The 22,535-nt window shown below is 39.5% G+C and overlaps 1 protein-coding gene across 3 annotated transcripts in view; it reads right to left on the bottom strand.

Annotated features, from left to right (window-relative positions):
- enox2 (ecto-NOX disulfide-thiol exchanger 2) overlaps positions 1-22,535 on the bottom strand; it is a 338,606-nt gene that overhangs the window by 96,830 nt on the left and 219,241 nt on the right. For all 3 annotated transcript variants that reach the window (XM_015949661.3, XM_054739246.2, XM_015949670.3), the window contains one exon: positions 5,531-5,662. In XM_015949661.3, coding sequence (XP_015805147.1) covers positions 5,531-5,662 — 132 coding nt within the window. The remainder of the gene's footprint in view (positions 1-5,530; positions 5,663-22,535) is intronic.

The following is a 22,535-nucleotide window of genomic DNA, read 5'->3' as shown; positions in this document are numbered from 1 at the left end:
ACATACTGCACCTTTAATTTAGGTTAGGCCAGTTGTACAAACATAAACGTCTCTAAAACGAAACCTCAGATTTGTCAGTTTGTCATTTTAAGTGACAGAAGAACAAGCTAAAAAGTGTGTGTCATGGTGAGTGTTGGTTTTGGACCCATATGCAGGTGAGTGAAGCTCTGAGGCAGCAAAATACTTGAGTCCATTTATTGAAGGGACTTGAGAGTGCAGAAACAACAGAAACAGAAGCACGTTGACATGGGGAGACATAAGACAAGGACAACAGACGAACCGACAAAAGACACAGGACTTAAATACACAGGAGCAGGTGCAACCAATAAACACAAAGGGAGACAAGAGGCAACCAAGGCTGGAAAACAGAACGTGACAGTGTGATCTATAATATGTGCATGGTATGTAAAAGCTGTGTCATTAAAAGAGTAAAAATCATTACAGATCATTTCTGATAATATATTTTAATGCCAATATCAGACAATAAAAAAGGTAGGCTGATAATATCCTTATCATTTTTAATTCTTCTTCATTGGATAAACAGAAAGCTATAAACTGAGATTATGTGTCACGCTTGAGTAAATAAAGCAGCAGAAACAGCAGAGACCACATTTTGGGTTGTTTCACTGTTCATCTAAGTGATAAAAACTCGCACTACTGGTTCATTAGTATGAAAATTGGCTATCAGCTTTTAAATCAGGATCGTCTGAGATGTGCTAGTGTGCTCAGCTCTGAAAGGAGCAGTTGGGGGAAAAAATCTTCCCATTTAAGTTCGTAGAACAAGAGAGGCAGATGTAAAGAGAATAAAGATAAAACTGCAAAAAAAACAAAACATAAAAAATGAAGAAAAAGCTGAAAAAAAAAAACCCTTCACAGTTTTTCCAAGTAATTATTAAGAGAATGACGGCTTTTCTGTTCACCGGCATTTAAAAAACAATCTTTAATTCACCATTTCCACGAACCACCTCTCTGGAATCTGACTTGCTGTTTCATTTTGAATTTTACACTTTTTAAACATAAAGCTCAAGTATTTTGCAGTCTTCAAGACTTTAAACCCAAATGGGGCTTGGCCTGCATCTCTCTCTCCCTCTGCTGCAGGTTCATGAGTGAAATGTGTTATCTGTTACATTATTTGGTCAGATCAAGAAAACAAGCAGCTAATTTCACTCAGCCAGCCCTCGTTTGTGTTGTGTAAGAAAACACTGTAAAAATCAGCCCCGCACTTGTGAACAGCACTTATCCCCACATCTAAGTTGTGATAGAAGCTGTGAGACTCACTTTTTTTATAATCGTCCACATATATGCACACACTTCAGCACTGAACTGCTCAACAGAACATGGATCTTGGTTTAAATGAGCATCACCGCAAAAATGTGAAAAGCTACAGATCTGACCATAAATCGCTATAAGGTGATGAAACTATCAGTGCTGAGTAGAACATATTATACGCTTCCAAATGCTAGAAAAATGCTTCCCTTAGGTTCTTTAAATCAGATGAAAATCAGTCATTTTCAGTCCCATCCCTATAATTTACCAGGTGTAAAGTAAGTGAGACCTGAAAAGAAGTCTCATTAGTCACAATAAGTGAAAACGTGTGTGTGAATGTGCAGAACATTTGTGTCTTCAATAAACACACACCGACACTGAAGTCTTTTCAAATGTTTGCTGTACACAAACCAGAGCCAAATGGTGAATTCACCTGGATGTTTGTAAAGATCTGTCTGAATACTTGATTTAGTATAAGAGCGGTTTCATTAACCCTCGCAGAAGACAATTAAACTCATCAAACACAGGTGCAGCTTATTACGTCCTAATTGCTTCAGTCCATTTATGAACGCTAGTTTTATCCCCCTCATATTGTAGCTGTTGGATGACTAGCATAGCCTTCATTAGTGTTCCAGTTAGAATGAAGCTTTTTTTTAGCAATGAAGTTAAACGGCTCTCATAAAAGGTCTGACACAGCTGTGAATGAAGTTCAAAGCCAGGATCTTCGTAGCGCTCCTCCAGCCTCTATCAAACTACTCTCATTTGTAATACCAGTCCCAGGAACAATGTATTCATCTTGGAGCATTTTTTTACTCCGTGCTGTTTGGTCTGGTGTGTTTAGTCTGATTTATTACATCCAAACAATCAGAATGACGTTCATTAAGACATACTTGCAAAGTTTTCATAATTTTAAATTATTTTCTTGAACCAGTATGTGCTGAAGTGACCTTTTACAGGGTTAATGAAATGTCACTCAAGACCCCTACAGCCTCCTGTGGCCAGAATACCACACTTGCAACTTCAGAGTTGCCAGTCTGGTCCCTGATGGACTTAGTGAAATGAAGCTGATATGCTGGCACTGGACTCTGCTTTCAGCACATTTCCTCAATGTTTTAGATGGTGAACACAGCTGATTTGTTTAATTACTGATGAATCACTCCTGTAGACACTAATAAAGGCAGAGGAGAAATGTCAGCAGTTAGATTTAAGGAGATTACGCACAGCGAGGAGAAGAGTTTCACTTTTGGTTTTACAACAGTGACTTAATAACCGTCTATAAGGGGTGCTCCAAACAAGCCAAAACTGCGTAGTTTTGCTTTAATAAAGGTGGTCTCCACTAACACAATACATGCTGCTTTCTGCCAGTTTTGACTTCTCTGACTCCCAAGGAAGAAGGTTTTGCTTTGCTGGATGCAAAATCTGAATATTGTCGCTGTTGGTTGGAAAGTCAATCAGTGTTTGACCTGGATGAGTAAGAAACATCATTGCTCTCTTGATGCCTGAGAGGACAGTCACTATTTTGGGGCCAACTTCCTGTGTTTACTTTCTCAGTAATGCTTCAAACACACAAGCAGAGTAAATATATTTTTACATGACTGCATTCTTGGGTTGACTGTGTGAATAGAAATTGATTCAGAGAAAAGTAGTTTACAACTTGGTAAGAGAATTAAAGCCAAAGTTAGGACTGAAACACCACTCGCAGACATTGCTGTAGGTTACATTCTTCAGCTTGTCTTCATGAAACGCTTGCCTTCATCTTTAAGGGGGGGTGGGGGGTTAATTTACCGTGTTGGGGAAGCATGTCACGATTGTGTCGGTGTGTGTTAGTGTGCAAGCATGTTTTCCTTAATAGTTTCTGAGGAGTGCATTTGGAAGTCTGTTCATCTCCGTCTGTGCACACACACACACACACTCACACACACACACACACACACACACACACACACACACACACACACACACACACACACACACACACACACACACGCACGCCTGGCATATTTCCAATATGAAAGTGCATTTCAGCTAAGAAGTGGGAAGTGATTTATAAAAGCTTTAGGGAAAGGCTTCTACTGAGGAGAGAAAAGACGTAGCAGAAAAACTCTTCAGAGATGGAGAGTGGGAGGGTGCCGCTGAACCTAATGTTATAGAAAGCCAAGCAATCAGAGAGGCAGGGTACCATTCTGGTGTGATAAGACTATAGCAACTACAGAGACCTAGCCAAGCAAGAGGACAGTGTAATAACGAATATATTTTAGTTGATGTTAGTTTTAAAGTTAAAATTGATTTACAGAGCATACGGTTCAGTACTCAGCTGGCACAAGAGAATGCAAATGAAATGATTCTGAGGTCTTTATCAGCTGTTTCAATTGTTTATAAGTTAAAATAAATTATGTTTCTTTATTAATTTTGACCTTAGCTCAGTCATTTACAGACAGGCAGTTTGGCGGCCAACATTTAACCAACTACCAGCTTGCAAATTGCATCTTCATGACTCAGCTCGTCTCGATTATTCCAGGATGCATATTTTAAGTGACTAAATAAACACGTCAATACAAATTCTCATCCTTTATGGCAGTGTTTCAGTGAATAATGCAAACACAACTCAAACCTACCACTTCTCACCTAATATTTTAAAAACCGGTGCCCATTCAGATAAAGCCATCAAACCCTGACCGTTATATTTGAATTTGCCTCAAAGCTGGGTTACGTAGTTTACAAATTAAGAAAGTAATTTAAAAATGCTTCCATTCGCCTATCTGACCCTGTGCTATGAGAATGTGCCCTAGTCCTCAGCGTGAACTTTGGGGTGATGTTTGAAGAAGCCAGTGATTTGCAATGGAGGAACCTAAATGACCACCAAAGTTAGGGATTCCTCAGCTGCATTCTACTTCTGAAAAGAAAATTGAAACAGTTTTAAGGTACTTCAGTAAAAGTCACCGTGAGACGTTACATCCAAGAGCTCAAAACTGATGGAAGTTTCTTTTTCCCAGGTAATGACTAAGTCATTTATTGTATTTAACACAATTGTAACCAGAGTTTTAATAAAATAAAATAAATAATATAGTGAAGAAATTTGTTGTACGTTACATTTACATAGGCTGGTGTTAGCTTGAATGCAAATTTGACCTTCACTGAATTATTGTTGGTCTGTAAACTTCAAGCAGACTGCAGAAGAGGAAAGTGGGGACAGAAAATGTAGTTATCTTGGTGTTACACCTTGTGCTACATCAGGTTATTGGTTTTGTTGTCGATGTTGACTCTGATTTTTGTGTGCGTACGCGGTAGGAGACATGGCTTTTAGCTGCTTCCAGAGGGGAAGCAGGGAAGGGAGCTAAAGGGAGCCTAAGTCACACCCATCTACTTCCGGACCATGGGTCCCTGGAAGAACAAAAACTATTAATGCAAGTCCATGGGGTTAAAAATGCTATTTTCCAATACTGTTTGCTATGTGTCATGGATTTCGCATATGATGTCTGTGAATTTTCAAAAAGCATTTTGATGCCCAGAAAGCACTTATCTTCAAACGAGGGAAACTTTACTTTAGGTTTTGTGTGAAAATATGTGCACAACTACAAATGTGTATTACCAAAGTGACGTCATCGAACCAGACACGGAGAAAAGCCAACAGGAAAAATGGCTGTTAGTTCAAATCTTTCCCTCAGAACCACCAAAAATATGGCAATGGCAGTAACGCTGGGGAGGAGGAGCTTCTGTGGTGATGTCATATATGTGACGTGCTGATGTCTGATTTGTAGTCATAGTAATTAAGAATTTTTATAAACTGATTTTTCTCAAAGTATGTGACAGGTGTGGTCAAAACACACATCATTACTTTTCATTTAAATTGAAGTACAACATAAGTGCGATCCAGGGCCTAAGGCACAGCGGATTAGAAAATAGGGTTTTTAGCCCCATTGACTAGCATTCGTTTTTCATTCTTCTGGGGACCCATCAGCCGACCAGAAAGGGAGGAGACTTAGGCTCCATATAGTTGTTCAAATTTAAAAAAGTCACACTACGCAACACAGCTTTAAATTCTTTTCTTAACTCTTTAATATCTACAAATAAAAACAATACCAAAAAAGACCCAATCACTTCATAAAATAACAGATTAGTAAGTCAAATTTCAGAAAAGGTCAGATATACTTGCTGATGATTTTATTCTATCATCAGCTCAGTGAGGAGATGCCTTGTATGCGTTAACTACAAAAACTTATGAAATAAGAGTATGCACCTAGAACGTTAGAATCAAATGTGGTACCTGGTATAAGTGGCTGTCCAGTTATTCCAATGGGAGGCATCCCCAGGTTATTCATGGCTGTAGCCCAGGGGTTGGGGTCTGACATAGGCATCGTCATTGAGTTGGAGTCCATCGCCATGTTACAGATGCCTTCTGTAAAAGCACAAACACAAACAAAGAAAAAACTAAGGCTTAGTCAATTAATCATTGGTCGGTTACAGGGAGAACTCCAAAAGAGGACAAAAATAATTCTCAAAATTACTTAAAGTACAAAAGTACAAAATTAAAGAAAATCATTTGATTATCATTCAAATTTAAAAAATCTCAGATAAACATCAAATGTTCAGTTCAATCCAAAATAGAGATTTTAGTGAAAAACAAAGCTGTCCCAGTTTTTGCATTTAGTAATTCCTGTTCATACACAACTAGAAAGCAGCAATTACCTTTCTGAAATGACTGCTGATGCATGCCTGATTGAACCAGTTAGATCTCAGTGTTTACAAAGTTAATCACACCTATTGATGATCAATCATGCAAGTGTATTTGATTAACAGCATTACATTTTAGACTCAACAGTTCTGCCTCTTGATCTTGATTTTTGTAAAGTCAATAATAATTTAGTGTAATTTGCCCGAGTTAGAAGTCACATAAACTAGTATTTCATTTTAATGTGAAGAATTTAGTATTTTTTTGTTTCACCAAGTAAAAACTTCTCATTAAACTGGCAACAGACTACCACTTTTTTCGGTACACTGCAAAATCAGCAGTTACATTAAGGTAATCAAATTGCAATGCATTAATGGGATTTAATAATACGCTATTGTGGGTAAAACAGTGCTCCCTGTTGGTGAAAAATCTTGGTTTTGAAGAAGCAGAGTTGAGAATAGTTTGGAAAGCAAAATCTTTCCTCGATTTAGAGTCAATTCAACTCTGCAATTTCAGCTCTTGTAAAAGAGTAACTTCACCAGCAGTTCAGATAGCAACCAAATACACAGAGTGTTAAATTCTGCTCTACTAGTGCTGATACAACAATGTTTGCTGTGTAATCAGCTCCATCTCAAACTGTAGGTGCTTTTATAGGATACACAATGCTGGCATATCGGCGTAATATTACCGTACTGGTATGTCTATAAACACGCCATGCCGGCATGGCGTTGTGCGAATATTGCGGCATTCGTTCTGCCTCGCTTGGTAGTAATATTGCCGCATCAGCCCCTCGCCTCTGACGACTAAACACGTGTCAGCCCCGCTAATCCCTTTGGAGCGACTGTGGGAGGCCCCCTGCAAAAGAGGGTGGTCGTGTTAGTCACGTGTACTGCGCGCCGGGTGCCGGCCGGAAGGAAAGCCAGCTGGAAGGATGTGGAGACCATGGAGCTTTTGGCCGTGCGAGCGGACGAACAAATTAGTCACCTTTTTACGGGGACGGTGAGAGACAGCCAGCTGTTCGACAGAGTGGTGAAAACACTGGCTGAGCGGGGCGTCAAGCGGGACATAAAGCAGGTCACATCAAAGCTAAAGGTCCTGAAAAAGAAATTTCATCAGTCTGACATGTCTTCCGTCTGACGCTGAATGCGCTACCCTGTACGTCACATGCGTGTGTGTGTGTGTGTGTGTGGGGGGGGGGGGGGCAGCGACCTCCCTATATCCTGTCTTTGTTGGAGAGGTGTCTGATGGCAGTATATTCTAGCTTCAGCTTTGCTACTATAAATGCCAAAATCCTCCCCAGGGTGCCACGGCAAATCCCGTTTTGAAAACGCTATGGTTCTATAAAAACAGCTTTTGTGGCAGGGCAATGTTCCCAAGTCATGTTCCTACACTGTACGGCCAATGCTTGGATGCAATGTGACTGCTTGCATTGTATGTGTGGTAGCAACACGTTGGACCTCAGAATCCTGGAAGAGAGGAGACTTTTGTGCTGTTATTGCTGTCTGTTGCCCTTCAGGCTTGCCGTAGTTTTAGGAGGACACACGGTAGTTCATGAGAGTTGCGCTCTGCTGATGGTGACCTGTTGGTGGTCCCCAGAGCCAAGCACAAATGTCGTGGTGATCGTGCAATTACTGTGATGGCCCCACAACTATGAAACTGCTTGCCTGGTGTTGAGAAGCAATCTACCTCCATTTGGAGATTAAAAGTTTGACTGCATCACGTGACTTGCTGGAATTGTACCGTCATGATCTGATGTTTTTATTTATTTTACTCTGTTGACACTATTTTTAATGTAGGTGGCTTTTAATGTAGAGGTTTATAAGTGCTGCTTGGCTGTTAGTCAGTTGGCAAACAGGGTTCACTGAAAACGTTTGTATGGTTTTACTTAATATGTATTCAATATTTGTCTTGTATAATTTCCTAAATTTGGTTTGGGTTTGTGTAGTTGATTTGATTTTCATTCGACCGCACAATAGCTGTTCGGGAGCGAATCATGTGTTGCTAATCACTCCTCCAAACCCCCGGTATACTACATAACATTCGACAAAACTTAGCCCAAGGTAAGGAATTGTCATACGAGATGAAAAATGTGCAAAAAATGTTCTCAGTGTACACCGGCTTTACATGAATCCAATAGATGACCCCCTAGTTAGAAGGTAAACAGGCAAGAGATGCCCCCTTTTGGGGAAAGAAATACAGCATATCATACAGCATCAAAAAACTAAAACAAGTCGTCGCATTTTTTCAGGAACAGAGGGTTGCTAAGATGGTAATTATCCAACAAAGTACAGTGAAGCTACTCTTAAGGAATCAAATTTGGACAGACTTGATAAAGTCCAGCAGAGGTCTGCAGCTATGCAGGGGGCAGAAGAAAGCTACTTTGTAGACAAGAAGTTACAAATTAGCATAGCGTTGACAAGACATTTCTAGCTACCTCCTTCCAAAAAACCCGTTTTTTATCCTCTGAGAGAAAAGGGGTGGGAGGGGAGGCCACAGTGAGCCTGCAGCCCATCTCACACAACAGTGATTTTAACAGTACTGTCACGAACAATCTATTCATCTTAGAGGTGTTTGTTTGGTTGCTCCAACTGGCTGACTTTTGACACTTCCTGTCTCAGTGACCTGTGTGAGCTCGGTGGAAATGATACTGTAGAAATGTAAAAAAAAAAAAAAATAAATAAAAAAACTAAACTATTTTCTTTCTTTTATATTCTGCTTGAAGCAGCAAGGTTGACAAACAGGATTAGATTGGTATCATCTACATAAAATGTACACAAACGTGTGCTCTACACAGCTTTTCTTAGCACGCCAAAGAAAACAATCTCTACAAGATTATTACGGCACTAAGCATAAATCCTGATTCTTTCAGACACTTCTCAGTCTATTAATACATCTGGTAAGACATAAAAATAATCAAACACACACAAACAAACAACCTCTGACTTTTCAGCTTTGGAAGAGTTGAATAATAAAGCAAATCTTTGCCGTCTGGCATAATAAAAATCTCTGCAGTAAGGTCAGCTCCAACACGTCATCCGTCAAGCGGCAGCTCATTCAGCACGTCTGCGGTCTAGTTTACAGCTGTGAATGCTTTTTAATTCTCTCCTCTGGTCGACCTCTTTCTCTCTGACAGACCTGTAAATTGCTGTGACTGCCGGCCAAGCCGTGCTGCCCTCTCCTACCGCTCCAAAAGCCAACACCACTGTTCATAATGAGAAGAGCTGCGCTCTCTGCACACACACACTTCACACCACAGAGGCAGGGCACAACGTGGAGCCAACAGGTATAAATGTATGCGCTTCTGTGTGAACAACAGCCACTACATTGGTATTCTTGGTGCTCAGATGCAGCTGGCAACGTGTAATATTGCTGCTTTCCTCTTCGCCTCCCTCTTACAGTCGCTAATTGTGGAGCTGTCTGCAGTCCCTGCCACAGAAAGGCCTGATAAAACAGTGTCTGTGCGCGGCTGTGATAATGCTGCTGACGAGGACTTCACTGGCTTGTTAACCAACACAACCCCATTAACTGGGGACACTTTTCCAGAAGTTAAAATGAAGGAAAGGAAGAGATCAGGTGGGGTGTTTTATAGCACTTTTATTACAGTTTACAGAACATTAACCACTGTCTCTGGAGAGCTAATGAACACGCTCACTCAAGGTTTGACAAGTGATGTCTTTAGTCAAATGGAGTCTGCTTGTTAAGCTAAAACACTATTAATTCGATGTTGAGGGGGTGAAGAGATGAGATTTAGAAGCTGATTTGATTCTTTTTCTTGTAATTTAGTTGCTGTGATCAAACATTGGGTCATCTTGTTCCGTTTTGGACCCAATTTTATGCACATTAAATTTAATAAAAGCATATTTTTAGGGAGAAAAGACAACAGCTTGGCAGGTGACTGGAGGTGGATGATTTTCAGCTGAAATCATGTCAAGACCTCACTTTGGGTTGCAAACAAGGTTGGGGGTGATGAGATTAACTACAGAGATGAAATACAACTAAAAATACATAAATATAATTTTACTTACTGAAAAAAATGAAGTGGAAACTCCTTGGATGCTCTATTAGTGCAATTAATACCACAGCCAGTCATTTAGTCCAACAATTGCACAAATAATATCCAAAAAAGAACACACAAACGCTACAACTAATGGTCTAAGTTGAGAGACTAAAAATGGTGGAACAGTTTTAAGGCGAGGCCGAGGCTCAGGCTTTTCACCGGAGCTAGCTCTGCGGTCACGTGGGTCTGATGCTCATTAATTATACAGAATTTTAGGCTTTTAATACACTTAAGCAGAAGAGTGACACAAAATTCACCCCCCAGAGTTGTCATGAGTGTAAATTAGATCTATTAAACCTAAAACATGTTTTGGTACCTGGCTGTAAACATGTTTATTTCTGCAGTAAATTAGGTATTTTTAACATGGGAGTCAATGAGGATTTGCTTGCTTCTGACACCAGCCCCCAGCGGATGAGGGTGGAACTGCAATTTTTGTTACTTCCTGTTTTGCTTCATTTCCAGACCCGAATTATGGGGGCTTGGGTGAACTTTGTTATCCAATCAACTGAAGGGTGGTATTTGTAGATTTCCAGTGACAGAAAGACAAACATTTACAACCTGGTGCTCCTTGGGGAAAATAGAAAAAAATAAATAAATAAATAAAATAAAATAAAGCTGTTTTGAATTGTTTCATATATAGTGTTTTAGACTAAAGTCCGAATCAGCAGGTCCAAATTGTCCAAGGATGAGAAAACCAGCATCTTGAAAATAAATCTTGTTCTTATGTGTGACTTGAAAAACATCACAACAGAAACTCTTCATAGACCCAGTGACCGTTTTTCTATTAATTCTTCATGTTTTGTCCTGACGTTTGTCTGAAAATCAATTTTGGACAAATGAAAGCAGAAAATGTAGATAAATTACCCACTGCCCAGCCCGAGCTGAAATGTTTTTATATGAATAAAAAATACTATAAAGGATATGATTTATTATTTCATCTAATGCATTCGTAAACTAAAGAAATAACATTGATTGTGCAGCTCACATTACAGTCCCACACATTTAACTGATTTGGTCAGAAATGTTCAAGTGTACTCAGAGTGCAGGTCAAGTTAGCTCTGTGGCAGCAGCCTTCTGACCCGGATGACCTAAATAAATAAATAAATAAAAACATTTGAGTCAAAAGCCTCACCATTCAGGTTTCTGTCCAGCTGAAGACAATCATTCTTTTTATTTCTTTCATTAACATTTAAAGCTCCTGTCAGTGTTCTATCTTGCTTTCGCTTATCCTGTCATCAACTGTCTATTCTTACCCCCCCCCCACACACACTAGTTAATTATACTTTCCCAACACGGACCTCTACATGTCAGTCCCTCAGAACTTTTGATGCGACTGTGTCCTTTAGGGCAAGCGTTGGTTGGCCTTTGTACTTCCTAAACGTGTCATGTGACACAATCACACTGATATATGGAGCCCAGGATGGAATAATAAACACTACTTTAAATGCCGGCTGACGCCGGTATGCCTGCACAAAGTTAACTTTGACTAGAGAAAAGAGCCCATCACTAAACTGACTATAGAGCGATCAATGCCATTTAATATTTCTAAACTAAAATGATGCAAAAGAACGCTTAAGTGAGGCTAATCAAACACATGAAATACTGCTGACAAGTTAACTCCAAGGTTAAATGATTGGATGAAGTAAAAATCTATGTCAGAAAGGGAGAAAAAAAACATAAAAATCTAATAATTTTTGGCTGCTAGCTCAGGTTGTCTTGTCTAATACTAATGCTAAATGTAACTGCTTAATTGGAATAATCTAAGCAAGTGTATCTGAAATCACAACAATCCAAATAAAGAGCCCGTAGGACATGGACTTACTGGTTAAGCTTGGCTGGACTTAATAATAATAATAATAATCATCAAACTTATATAGTGCTTGTTTAGGACACTTAAAGACGCTTTCATGCACTCTCACACTCACACACTGCTAGTGATGGTAAGCTACTTTGTAGCCACAGCCGCCCTGGGGCAGTCTGACAGAGGCAAGGCTGCCATTTTCCGCCGTCAGCCCCTCTGACCACCACCAACACACTAAACAGAGGTCAGCTGTATCTCTCCTCCTGAGATAGATCAGTTTCAAAACTTCAGGTTCACCGAGAAACCTTGCCTGTATTTGTATAGCGCCTTCTAGGGTTCTACAACCCCTCAAAGTGCTTCACAACACAGTCATTCACTCATTCACAAGCTGGTAGTGATGAGTTACAATGTAGCCGCAGCTGCTCTGGGATCAATCCTCGCTCTACCTCCTAAGTTGCCCTATTTGTTATTTTTGAAACATAATCAGTCTTATACTTCTATTTGCTGCATTAGCTACTGAAAGACAACAGACAGAGAAACGCTCAGGTCAGGAAAAGCCTGACAGATCTACATCACTCAGTACATTTGCAGTCATAGACTCACCCAACTTGGCTGGAGAAGGGGAAAACGGTGTTGGTTTAGCAAACAGGAGAGAGAGCAAAGTGCAGATAATAGTTCAAGTTGAGCTTTATTATTGTTCCACTACATGTTAGAGCATACAGATGAATGAAATGTTTAATTGCAGGCTCACTGTGCTACATTAGCACACATACAACAGTAATGAAGTATAAGGAAAATTTAGGGTTTTACTACATACTAGAATCACACTGTTTGCTATCAGTTGTAGATTCTGAGAATGACCGAGCAGATTAGCATATGAAGCTTATATCATGTATAAATATCCAGGATACTTATATAATCGATTTAAGTTCATACACCAGTTTACTTGGTCTATTTTTAATCCAAAGATTAATGTTTAATTTAAGATAATTAAATTTAATAGCAAAAGTTTATTTTTGAATCAGAAGTTAGGAATCTTTGCTTTTTCAATAGCCAGAAATGTTTACACCTTTCTGTGTTCCATTTCAAAGAATGAGGCAAAGTTTAAAAATGAAGAATTTATTACTAACAATTTTAAACTTGACGATTTGAAATGACAATTTATGACAATTAAAAATGACAATTAAAATCGACAATTCATGGATGACAATTTACCAGCCTTGATATTAAAACTTGTTTAAAAGCTTTACCTGTGTCTGGATTAAAAGCTAAAATGAAATGCGTGTTTTGGATGCGTGGATGTTCTCCGAAGGTTTCTTTCAGAGAGGAGCACGTTCTGGGTTGGAAATGATGGTTTTGCAGCTAACTGTTGTTTACTTAGAGAAGACAGCATCAGACACAATCTGTGTGCTACCTCACCCAGCAAGGAAGACCCTTCGTGAGGATCCGGAGGTCAAGGGAGGATGGTTTCTTCCTCCCGGTACTTGGTCCGGTAGAGGAGACTCGAGGAACCGACTCTCTGGTCCGAAGATGTCGCCGGGTACACAGTGTCGAGCGTCTGGCTTAACTCTGAAGGAGTTTTTGCGTCAGCTGGTTACAGTTTATTCAAAGCTTATTCTATCAGCGTGACAGAATTCAATTCAATTCAAGTTTATTTATATAGCGCCAAATCACGACAAGAGTCGTCTCAAGGCACTTCACATAATAAACATTCCAATTCACAGTTCATTAAGCCAATCAGAAATAATGTTTCCTATATAAGGAACCCAGCAAATTGCAGAACAGCAGGTGGAGTTAGGGCGGACGTCCCTTATCCTCCTGTGATGGTGGTTGGTTTACGAACTGAAGTGAAAGCTGCTGGAAGTTAGTTTAACAAAGTCCTCAGAACACGCCCACTCTCAGAGCAAGAAAGCTTTGGTCATGAGTCAAAAAACGTGATGGCAGTTAACCTTTACTCTGGATGAACTCTGTGTTAGATGGATAAGTGGAAGTTGACCTTCTGGTTACTGAACACACATTATCAACCATAATCATAGTAATCATTATTATACCCAAAGCATAATAATTCATTTCAGTAATTAAAAATACATTTATACTGAACCAAGTGATTATTTATGATGATTATAATAAACAGTAATAAAGTCAAAGAGTTTATTAATATTATTATTTAATTATTATCGTGAACTTGAAGTGTCCTTCTTCTGGGACGGAACAGCAGCAGATAAAGGATGATTTTCTTTAGACATCAGGGCTACTGGGTTAATCTGTGGAACTAAAAGTTACAGTCTGACCCAGCCTGACCCAGCTGGGAAAGTGTGACCTTTGTCACAAATTAGAGGCCCTTCATCACGCTACAAAAATACCAAAGGAAGAAGATGCAACCTATGCAAGTGAGAATGAATACACTCCATGCAAAAGTACATTTGTACAGTTTTTTTCTTTCATGTCCCCAATATTTTTTATTTCAGTTTTTGTATTTTTTAATTTACTAAATTAAATTCAGTCTTTTAAGTAGGGATGTTCCAATGAAGTTTTTTGCTCCCGATCCGATTCCGAGTCATTTGTTTTTGAGGATCTGCCGATACCGAAACCCGATCCAATACTTTTCAGAAAACCATTGAAAATGGGAAGAAAAAAAGAAAAATTTTTTAGCAAAGCATTAAAATATCAACAAGGGGTGGGGGGGTGGATCATTCAAATATGAAGAAAACACATCTAAATTGTCTTTTAAGTTTCACTTTAATTTATTTAGGAAGTACACCGATTAAAAACTTGTTTCTATTGTGACTATACTTAAAAGAGATGTGACGGAGCAGGCAGGCAGAGCCTTCGGCAGTGTAACTTTTCTCTGCATAACACTTGCAGCTCCAGAGTGCAGAACCGGGAGCAGGGTCCAGCCAGCTGCGGGGTGTACAGAGTACCAGTGCTGCAGGACAACTAAAAACTCTGATGTTTAGCAGTCTGTTGGCAATTTCTCTCTGTTTATTAGCGTAACATTCTCTGTTGGCTGGCTCCATGTTTTTGTCTGACTTCAATATGAACTGTGACTGTTAGAGGTGAACTGGGGATTAATGGAGACTGGTGATTTGCTTTGTTGATGCCCGAAGGGAAAAGCTGACAGCGAAAGTAGCTTGTTTGAAGGCAGCAAATCATGGAGCTATGTCCTTAACAACACGGTGAATGCTCAGTATGCAAACTTTACAAGTGTCTGTAGCTCTGCCTTTGCTGTCCAGTTTAAAATACCACCAAGCTGCAGATATTTTAGCTCTCCTGAGGAGACACGTTAGCTCTGTTAGCAGGCTTGCTAACAGCGGCACTTGTCTGAGTCCCTGCCTTCCATAAATTGTGTGATGTTACTTTTGTTTTCATACAAGAAACAAATATTATTGATGTAGAGGGACTTATTGAAATTAAAACTAAGCCATTTTTATTCAATTAGAAAATCTCTATTTCAGGATTAATTTAAAAAGTCACATTTGCTGTTTTAAAAAGGTAAATTAATTCAATTCAAAAATACTTTATTGATCCCAGAGGGAAATTGATTGCTGTAGTAGCTCATAATAATAATAATAATCAAGTCATAAAAGAGTTACTGTATATTACAATGGCTGTTGGCAGGAAGGATCTCCAGTAGCGGTCAGTGTTGCAGCGAAACTGAAGAAGCCTCTGACTGAAGACACTTCCGTTGTCGGACAGTCTTGTGAAGAGAATGCTCAGTGTTGTCCATAATTTTCTTGATTCTCTTGAGAATCTCTTTGCATTATCTACTCCAGTGGTTACGAAACTGCCGAAACTCTGGCTGAGTCCTTGAAAGGGCTTGGAGTTCCTCCATCTTGTTGGCCAGTGATCTCATATTGCCCATTATGATCGATGGAAGAGATGGTTTGAATTTCCTCTTTCTCTGTCTCCGTTTTGCTCCCGCTCTGCACCCACGCTTCTTGCGTTTTAGCTCATTTGGGATTTGTGGCTTCAGTTGAGGTATTATTTCAGCCTTTCCAATGCTAATCAGCTGCTCCAGATTGTAATCCAGCTTGTTGCCATGGTTACGCATCATAACAAATGCTCAAAAAGTGAAAAAAGCTTAAAAAAAGCAGTAAAAATCCTCCAAGCTTCACAGCACCAGAAACAGAAAAGTAAAGTGTCCAAAAAAATACTGTTTTTCTTGAGAAACTAGAAGAAAAAATGCCCAAGAAAAGGCAAAACTTATATATAGTCAACAGAGCTACTCCAACATGCAGCCATCCAGAGCAGCGCAGTTCTGGAAAAGCCAATTTATTCCTCCAGATTCTGATCCTTTCAAAAACATGTGATCTGGCCCGATTGCCGATTACGTGATCAGATCGGAGCATCCCTACTTTTACGTACTTTTTACACATATTTTGATTCACTGTCGAACCTTTGATGTTTTATTCTTGTCGTGAATCTTATTTGCCCACTAAGGGAAAATTAAGGGATATTCTATTCTATTGTATTCTATTCTATTGTATTCTATTCTATATTTTCCCATCAATGCTACACACTTTATTTGCGTTTTGGGCAACTTTAAAGGAGTTCAATTGAAGATAAAAAAAAAACTGAGAAAACATCTAATTAACGGGCGATCTTACAAAAACTAAAGTCGACCTATAACACTGAAATAAAGAAGTAATAATACATTTACTAAGCAGCAGCCCTGTGTAAAACTCCCCAGCCTCAACCCTCTGGCACATATCTGCATTCAGGATATGACCCACAGCGATTAAAGCACTCCTGATTTTGATTCAGCAGAGGTCCACTCCGCTCAAGGCTTCCTGATACTCATTCTCTGCAGGCTGTGACCAGCTTTTAGCTTCCCTAAAACTCCCCGAGGAGGTAGACAGGAAATTAAGTCATTTAAAGGCCCATTGGCCGTAAGCCCCAACAGCAGGCAGAGAGACGCTGGGGGCAATTTAGTCTAAAATGTGCACGGTTTTAACAGCCAACCATGGATTTATTACAGCCCCTAGAGAGCAAAATCAAGAGGGAGCAAAAAGAGATGAGAGATGGAGATAAAATAAAAACAGAATGGGTTGCTTTTATTAGAGGGTTGTGATGTCGATGAGAAAAAAAATGAAAGAAGAAATGTGTAACGAGTGGAAATCTCAACCTGATCTGCAGCAGAGGATAGGGCATCTTTTGTACGTTCTTGCTGTGTTTGTCTTCAAATTCCATTTTTGGTTCTTTTTTAAACACAGATAAGGTTTTTTTTCTTTACCTTGCTGACGGTTTTGTTTGTGGCTGCAAACATCCTCAGAGCTGACGCTGATGGTGGAGTCACTTCCTACTCCGTTTATCCGCGGGCAGCAGAGGACGTTGTCGCCCTCTGCTGCCCGCTCTCCCCTCTCTGATGATGCAGTCCCATGCACGATCCAATAAGTAAACCCCATCGTCTCTGTTCATGGTCCCACATCCACGTCTCCTTATCTCTATAGCTTCCTTTATCCATCTTTTGGATTTCTGTAGTTTGGTGTTTATGATTCTTGTGTTGTCCCAGTCCATTATATGGTTTTCTCTTATGCAGTGATCTGTTACTGCTGACTTCTTTATTGTACTTTCTGTTTATTGTTTTGCTGCTCTTGTGTGTCTTTGACTTGTTTCTTTCTCACACTCCTTTCTATGTTCTATTGTTCGTGTGTTGAGTTGGCGCCTGGTTTCTCCTATGTATGTTTTATTGCAGAGTTTGCATGGGATTTCGTAAACAACTCCACATTTATGTCCAGCTGGTATCTTGTCTTTTGGGTGTACTAGTCTGTTTCTAACTGTTGTGTATGGTTTTGTTGGTGTGTTTATGTTGTGTTTTTTCATTGTTGCTCTTATTTTTTCTGTTATGCCTTTGATGTATGGTAGGGTTATCACTGGTTATGGTTCTTGTCTTTCTGGGTTTCTGGTTCTTTGTTTGTTCTTTTCTTTCTGTTGTTTTTTGTTTTCCTTCGTTTATTGCCCATGTCGGGTATCCGCAGGTCTTTAAAGCGTGTTGTATGTGTTTGTCCTCTTGTTTACGGTCTCTTTCTTCTATTATCATGTTTGCTCGGTGTATAATGTTCTTATTACTGACATTTTGTGTATGGTGGAGTGTTCTGATGTCCGTAATAGATACTGGTCTGTGTGTGTTGGTTTCCTATATGTGTTTATGTTTAGGGTCCCGTCGGTCTGCCTGGTTATTTCCATATCCATAAATGCTATGCTGCCTTCTGTTTCTAACTCATAAGTGAATTTTATGTTGCCTGTGCCGTCAATGTTATTCAAGTGTTGTGTTAGTGTTTCTGTTTGTCGCTTTGGTATGATTTCCAGTATGTCATCTACATAGCATTTCCATTGTTTTATTTTGCAGTTTGGGGGGGGGGGGGGGGGGGCTATGGCCTTATGGTCTAGGTCTTCCATGAAAAACTCACACAGGGTGGCTGATAACGGGTTACCCATGGCGAAGCCTTCCAGTTGTTTGTTATTGTATGTGAAGTAAGTGGAGTTAGCTACCAGTCCTATCAGTTGTGCTATGTCATCTGCTGTGAGGTTTGTTCTTTTGTGTAAAGTCTTGTCCTGTCTGATTCTGTTAACTAATATGTCTATGGTTTTTTGGGTTGGTGTTTTTGTGAACAGGGATGTGACGTCATGCGAGATGAGTATGTCGTTATCTTTTATTGTAATCTTTTTTAGTTCTTTTGCCAGTTCTATGCTTTTTTTGCAGTGTTGATCTGTTACCTAATAGCGGGCTGATGATTTAGCTGATTTCTTTTGCCATGTTGTATGTTGGTGTACCTATGCTGTCACTATTGGTCTAAGTGGGATGTTTTGTTTGTGTATTTTTGGGTTCCATAGATTTTTGGTATTATGTTTGCTGTAGGGATCCAGTGTTTGTACATTTTTTCTGTTATTTAGCCTTTTCTTTTCGTGGCTTCAGTAATTTTTTCATGTTTTTCTTAATGTTTTCTATTGGGTCTTTATTAAGTATTTTGTATGTATTTTTGTCCTCTGGCATCTGTTTCATCTTTTGTTTATATTTTTCTTTGTCCATTACCACTGTGGTTCTTCCTTTGTCTGCCGGTAGAATAATTATCTGTTCATTTTTGGATAACGCTGTCATGGCTGATTGTTCTTCTTTTGTAATATTGCTGTTTTGAATTTTGCTGTTGTTTAATATCCCAACTACATTATTTCTGAGTTCTGCTTTCTTTCCCTCATCTGTGATCTGTTGACATGCTAGTTCTGTTGCTACAATAAATTCTTCATATGGTATTTTCTTTGGTGTTACTGCAAAGTTTAAACCTTTCTTTAATATGCTTTCTTCTGCTTCTGTTAGTTCGTATTGTGAAATGTTACATACCCATGAGCTTTGTGTGGTGTTATCTTGTATTTCTTTTCTCTTTTTCTTGTTGAGTTTGTTTAACTTCTTTATGTGTCTTTCTTTTTCTTTTGTGAACTCTTTTTCCTGTTTTTCCATCATGTGTCTTTTAGATTGTTCCTCCGTTTTTTTTATCAAGTTTGTAATTCCTTTTTAAGTCCAGGTGTCTTCTTTCCAGTTTGTTTTCCACTTGCTTCTGTTTGGTTGCGACGTTTCTTATCCTTTGTTTGAGTAGTGCTTTTAGAGTTCTTTCCATTATGTTCTGTGCTGTCTTGGTCCAGATCGGTGTTTTCAGCTGTAGGCTTGTTGGTGTGATGTTTTCGTCCCGGCATCTTACATTGAAACGAAGGTGGTTCCTAAGACGTGCGCGTTTTAGATGTAAACGTTCCAAACGGCGGAAGTCCTTTGTTCCTTGTTGTCCGTATTTTCTTTAAACATCCTTTGTACGTTCTTGCTGTGTTTGTCTTCAAATTCCATTTTTGGTTATTTTTTAAACACAGATAAGGTTTTTCTTTACCTTGCTGACGTTTCATTTGCGGCTGCAAACATCCTCAGAGCTAATGCTGATGTTGGCGTCACTTCCTACTTCGTTTATCCGCGGGCAGCAGAGGACGTTGTCGCCCTCTGCTGCCCACTCTCCTCTCCCATCAGCGTCAGCTCTGAGGATGTTTGCAGCCGCAAACGAAACGTCAGCAAGGTAAAGAAAAAAACTTATCTGTGTTTAAAAAATAACCAAAAATGGAAGAGAATAAGGCTCTCAGGCTTGATGGTGCAAACTAGGAAAACAGCATGATGTATTTATGCAGAAACCAGTGGGTTTTGTCATCTTTTCTTACTGAAGCGTGTGTTACTGATTATTACTTATCAGACGCATCAGCTGCAGAACCTGAAACTATCTCTCCAGCCAAAGAAGTAGGAGCAAATAATAAGATAATAAACTGCTGCTGACCTCTGGTCCAGAACACCCTTATTACTGAGATCTTGATCTCAAAGGGTTTTATTTGGTTAAATAAAAGAAGTTGAAGTGATTTGAGGAAAAGAAGAGAGGTCACCAGGTTAAAGTTCAGCTAAAGCTCGACTTTAATGCTCGATACACTACTTCTTTGTTTACATGTGTAGCAGTGGGGCAACCGCGTGCTGCATTATGATAAAAATGTTATCTAGAGCAGGCAGATTAGCATTTTTAGATTAAAATACATTTTCCTTTAACCACAGGAAGAAAAAGAAAGCCATGAATTTTAATATTTGCTGATGACTCGTGAGTTTTCAGCTCAACAATTAGATAAGGAGCATGGCACTTTTCTTTTGAAAGAATGTGTCACGTCTGCACACCTATGCATGCAAAAAACAGCTGAATGCACAACCACTCACTTACCTTCTGACTTTAAATATCCTTTTGAATTCATGTCTGCATGCTTTTTGCTTCATAAAATAGTAGTGGGGTGAAAAGTCCAACTTTACGTACCCCCCAATTAATCTCTGATTAAGTATGAAAGTCCTTTCAAAATAGAAAAGCCTGAGCTCTGAGAGATCCTCTATTTTTGTTCCATTACTTACAGGCCTAACTTACACATACTCACACGGTGTCTCTTTAATAATGCATGACTGGCCTTTTCTCCACTTCTTTGATCTGTTAATTATGATAAAGCCACTCGGGCTCTGGTGATTAGTGGTGGCAAAGTGAGGAGTGCCCCGAGTGTTAAACTATGCTGCTGTCTCTTTTAGGACCAGAGAAGAAGACAACAACAAAGGGAAGTTACTTGACTTTCTTGCTGACAGAAGAAGCCAGAAGCCAGTGTGACCTCACAGAGGGAGTAAAGTGGGAGGAATCCCTCTGCAGCTTCGTGTTCGCTCACGTCACTTAATCTGAAAGACTGGGAGAGGCAAAAACAGAAGTCTGGAAAAGGTGTTCCAAAAAAAATTGTTTAAAGATGGAGATGTAGATGGTATATTCAAATTTCTTGTACATTATAGATGATACTTTGTTGCAAATAGAACATTTTTTAGTCCCTGGAACGAGTCATAGAATGTGTTACACTATGTGTGTGTGTGTGTGTGTGTGTGTGTGTGTGTGTGTGTGTGTGTACACACTATATTTCTCATTTACAGAAGTACTTTGAGAACAGAGGATATTGAGTAGCTTAGAATCTAGGTATGGGGTAGGCAACCTTGGACCTAGAGAGCCACAGTATTGCTTGTTTTCCAATTATCTTTGTTGTTCCTGCTGTTGATTACCTGGATCAGGTGTGTTCAGCAAATAAGAAGCTGCAAGTTCATGTATGGCTGGAAAACATGCGGCTCTCTAGGACCAGGGTTGCCTACCCTCAATCTAGACCGTCCTTTTCCGAAGCTAAATAATTTTCCTTTGCATTTCGGTCTAGGCACACTCCATTTGAACCTTCGCAAGCTCCGTCAAAATTATTGCCATCCAATCACAGCATGTTTATTTAGAAAAACAATGCATTGTTTTACGTGTTTTTTTTAAATGTTTTATTTAGTTCTTTAGTGATGTAATGGCGAACTTCCCCATTGACTGACATCCATGGAAGTTCAATCACAGCACTCTATTGGTGTGTTGGGTCAATCACAGTGCTCTATCAGCCAGGTGGGCGGGATATAGCCGAAAACTAAGATCGCCATTGCTACATAGCAGTCCAATCATTGAGCTCTATTGGTTTGCAGAGCCAATTGCAGCAATCGGTAGGCATTACTGAAGAAAAACGATGGCAAGTCGGAGACTGCTTGTTTGAAATGGCTTTGGCTTCAACTTTGGAATCTTTTGATTTGGGCTTTTCTTTTAGTCAACAGCAGATAGAAGTAGTCAAGTTTATTGAGAAAAATGATACATTTACATCTTCTTTGACAGAGTATGGTGGAGTGCCTCGTTGAGTAGCTGTGAGTACGTCATGTTGTTTGTTATCCAATAGCATGTGGGGACAGTTTGAAAGACAGCCATAGATCCCGCCCAACGATGGAGAGCCATAAATGGACCGTGGCCATCCTATATATCAAACATATATAGGGTGGCTTGCCAGGCTAGATATCGAAGGTATTTTACTTGACTTTCTATCAATAAGTAAGTTACAGAGGCCAAACAATATTTTCTATTTATGAGGCTCCCAGCTGAATGCCTGATTATCAGGCAAGAATAGAGAAAAGAAAATATCATCATTTTCTTTTCACCCCAGTGAGAGGCAACCTCAGGCTTCTGAATAAAAAGAAGCCATGTTGAAGGCTGAAGAAAATCTGTAGCATTTGTGTCCAAAGAGGTGACCGTGACCTTCTGTGAGCAGGTGGGCACCAATGGTCGTGAAATGACTGACTTTAAAATTGGGAATGGAAAAACCAACATGAACCCAATTCCCAGGAAAGGTGAGCTGCCAAT

The sequence above is a fragment of the Nothobranchius furzeri genome, chromosome 1 (assembly GCF_043380555.1).
Source record: "Nothobranchius furzeri strain GRZ-AD chromosome 1, NfurGRZ-RIMD1, whole genome shotgun sequence".
NCBI classification, from domain to species: Eukaryota; Metazoa; Chordata; class Actinopteri; order Cyprinodontiformes; family Nothobranchiidae; genus Nothobranchius; species Nothobranchius furzeri.
This window is presented reverse-complemented; position numbering and strand designations above follow the sequence as displayed.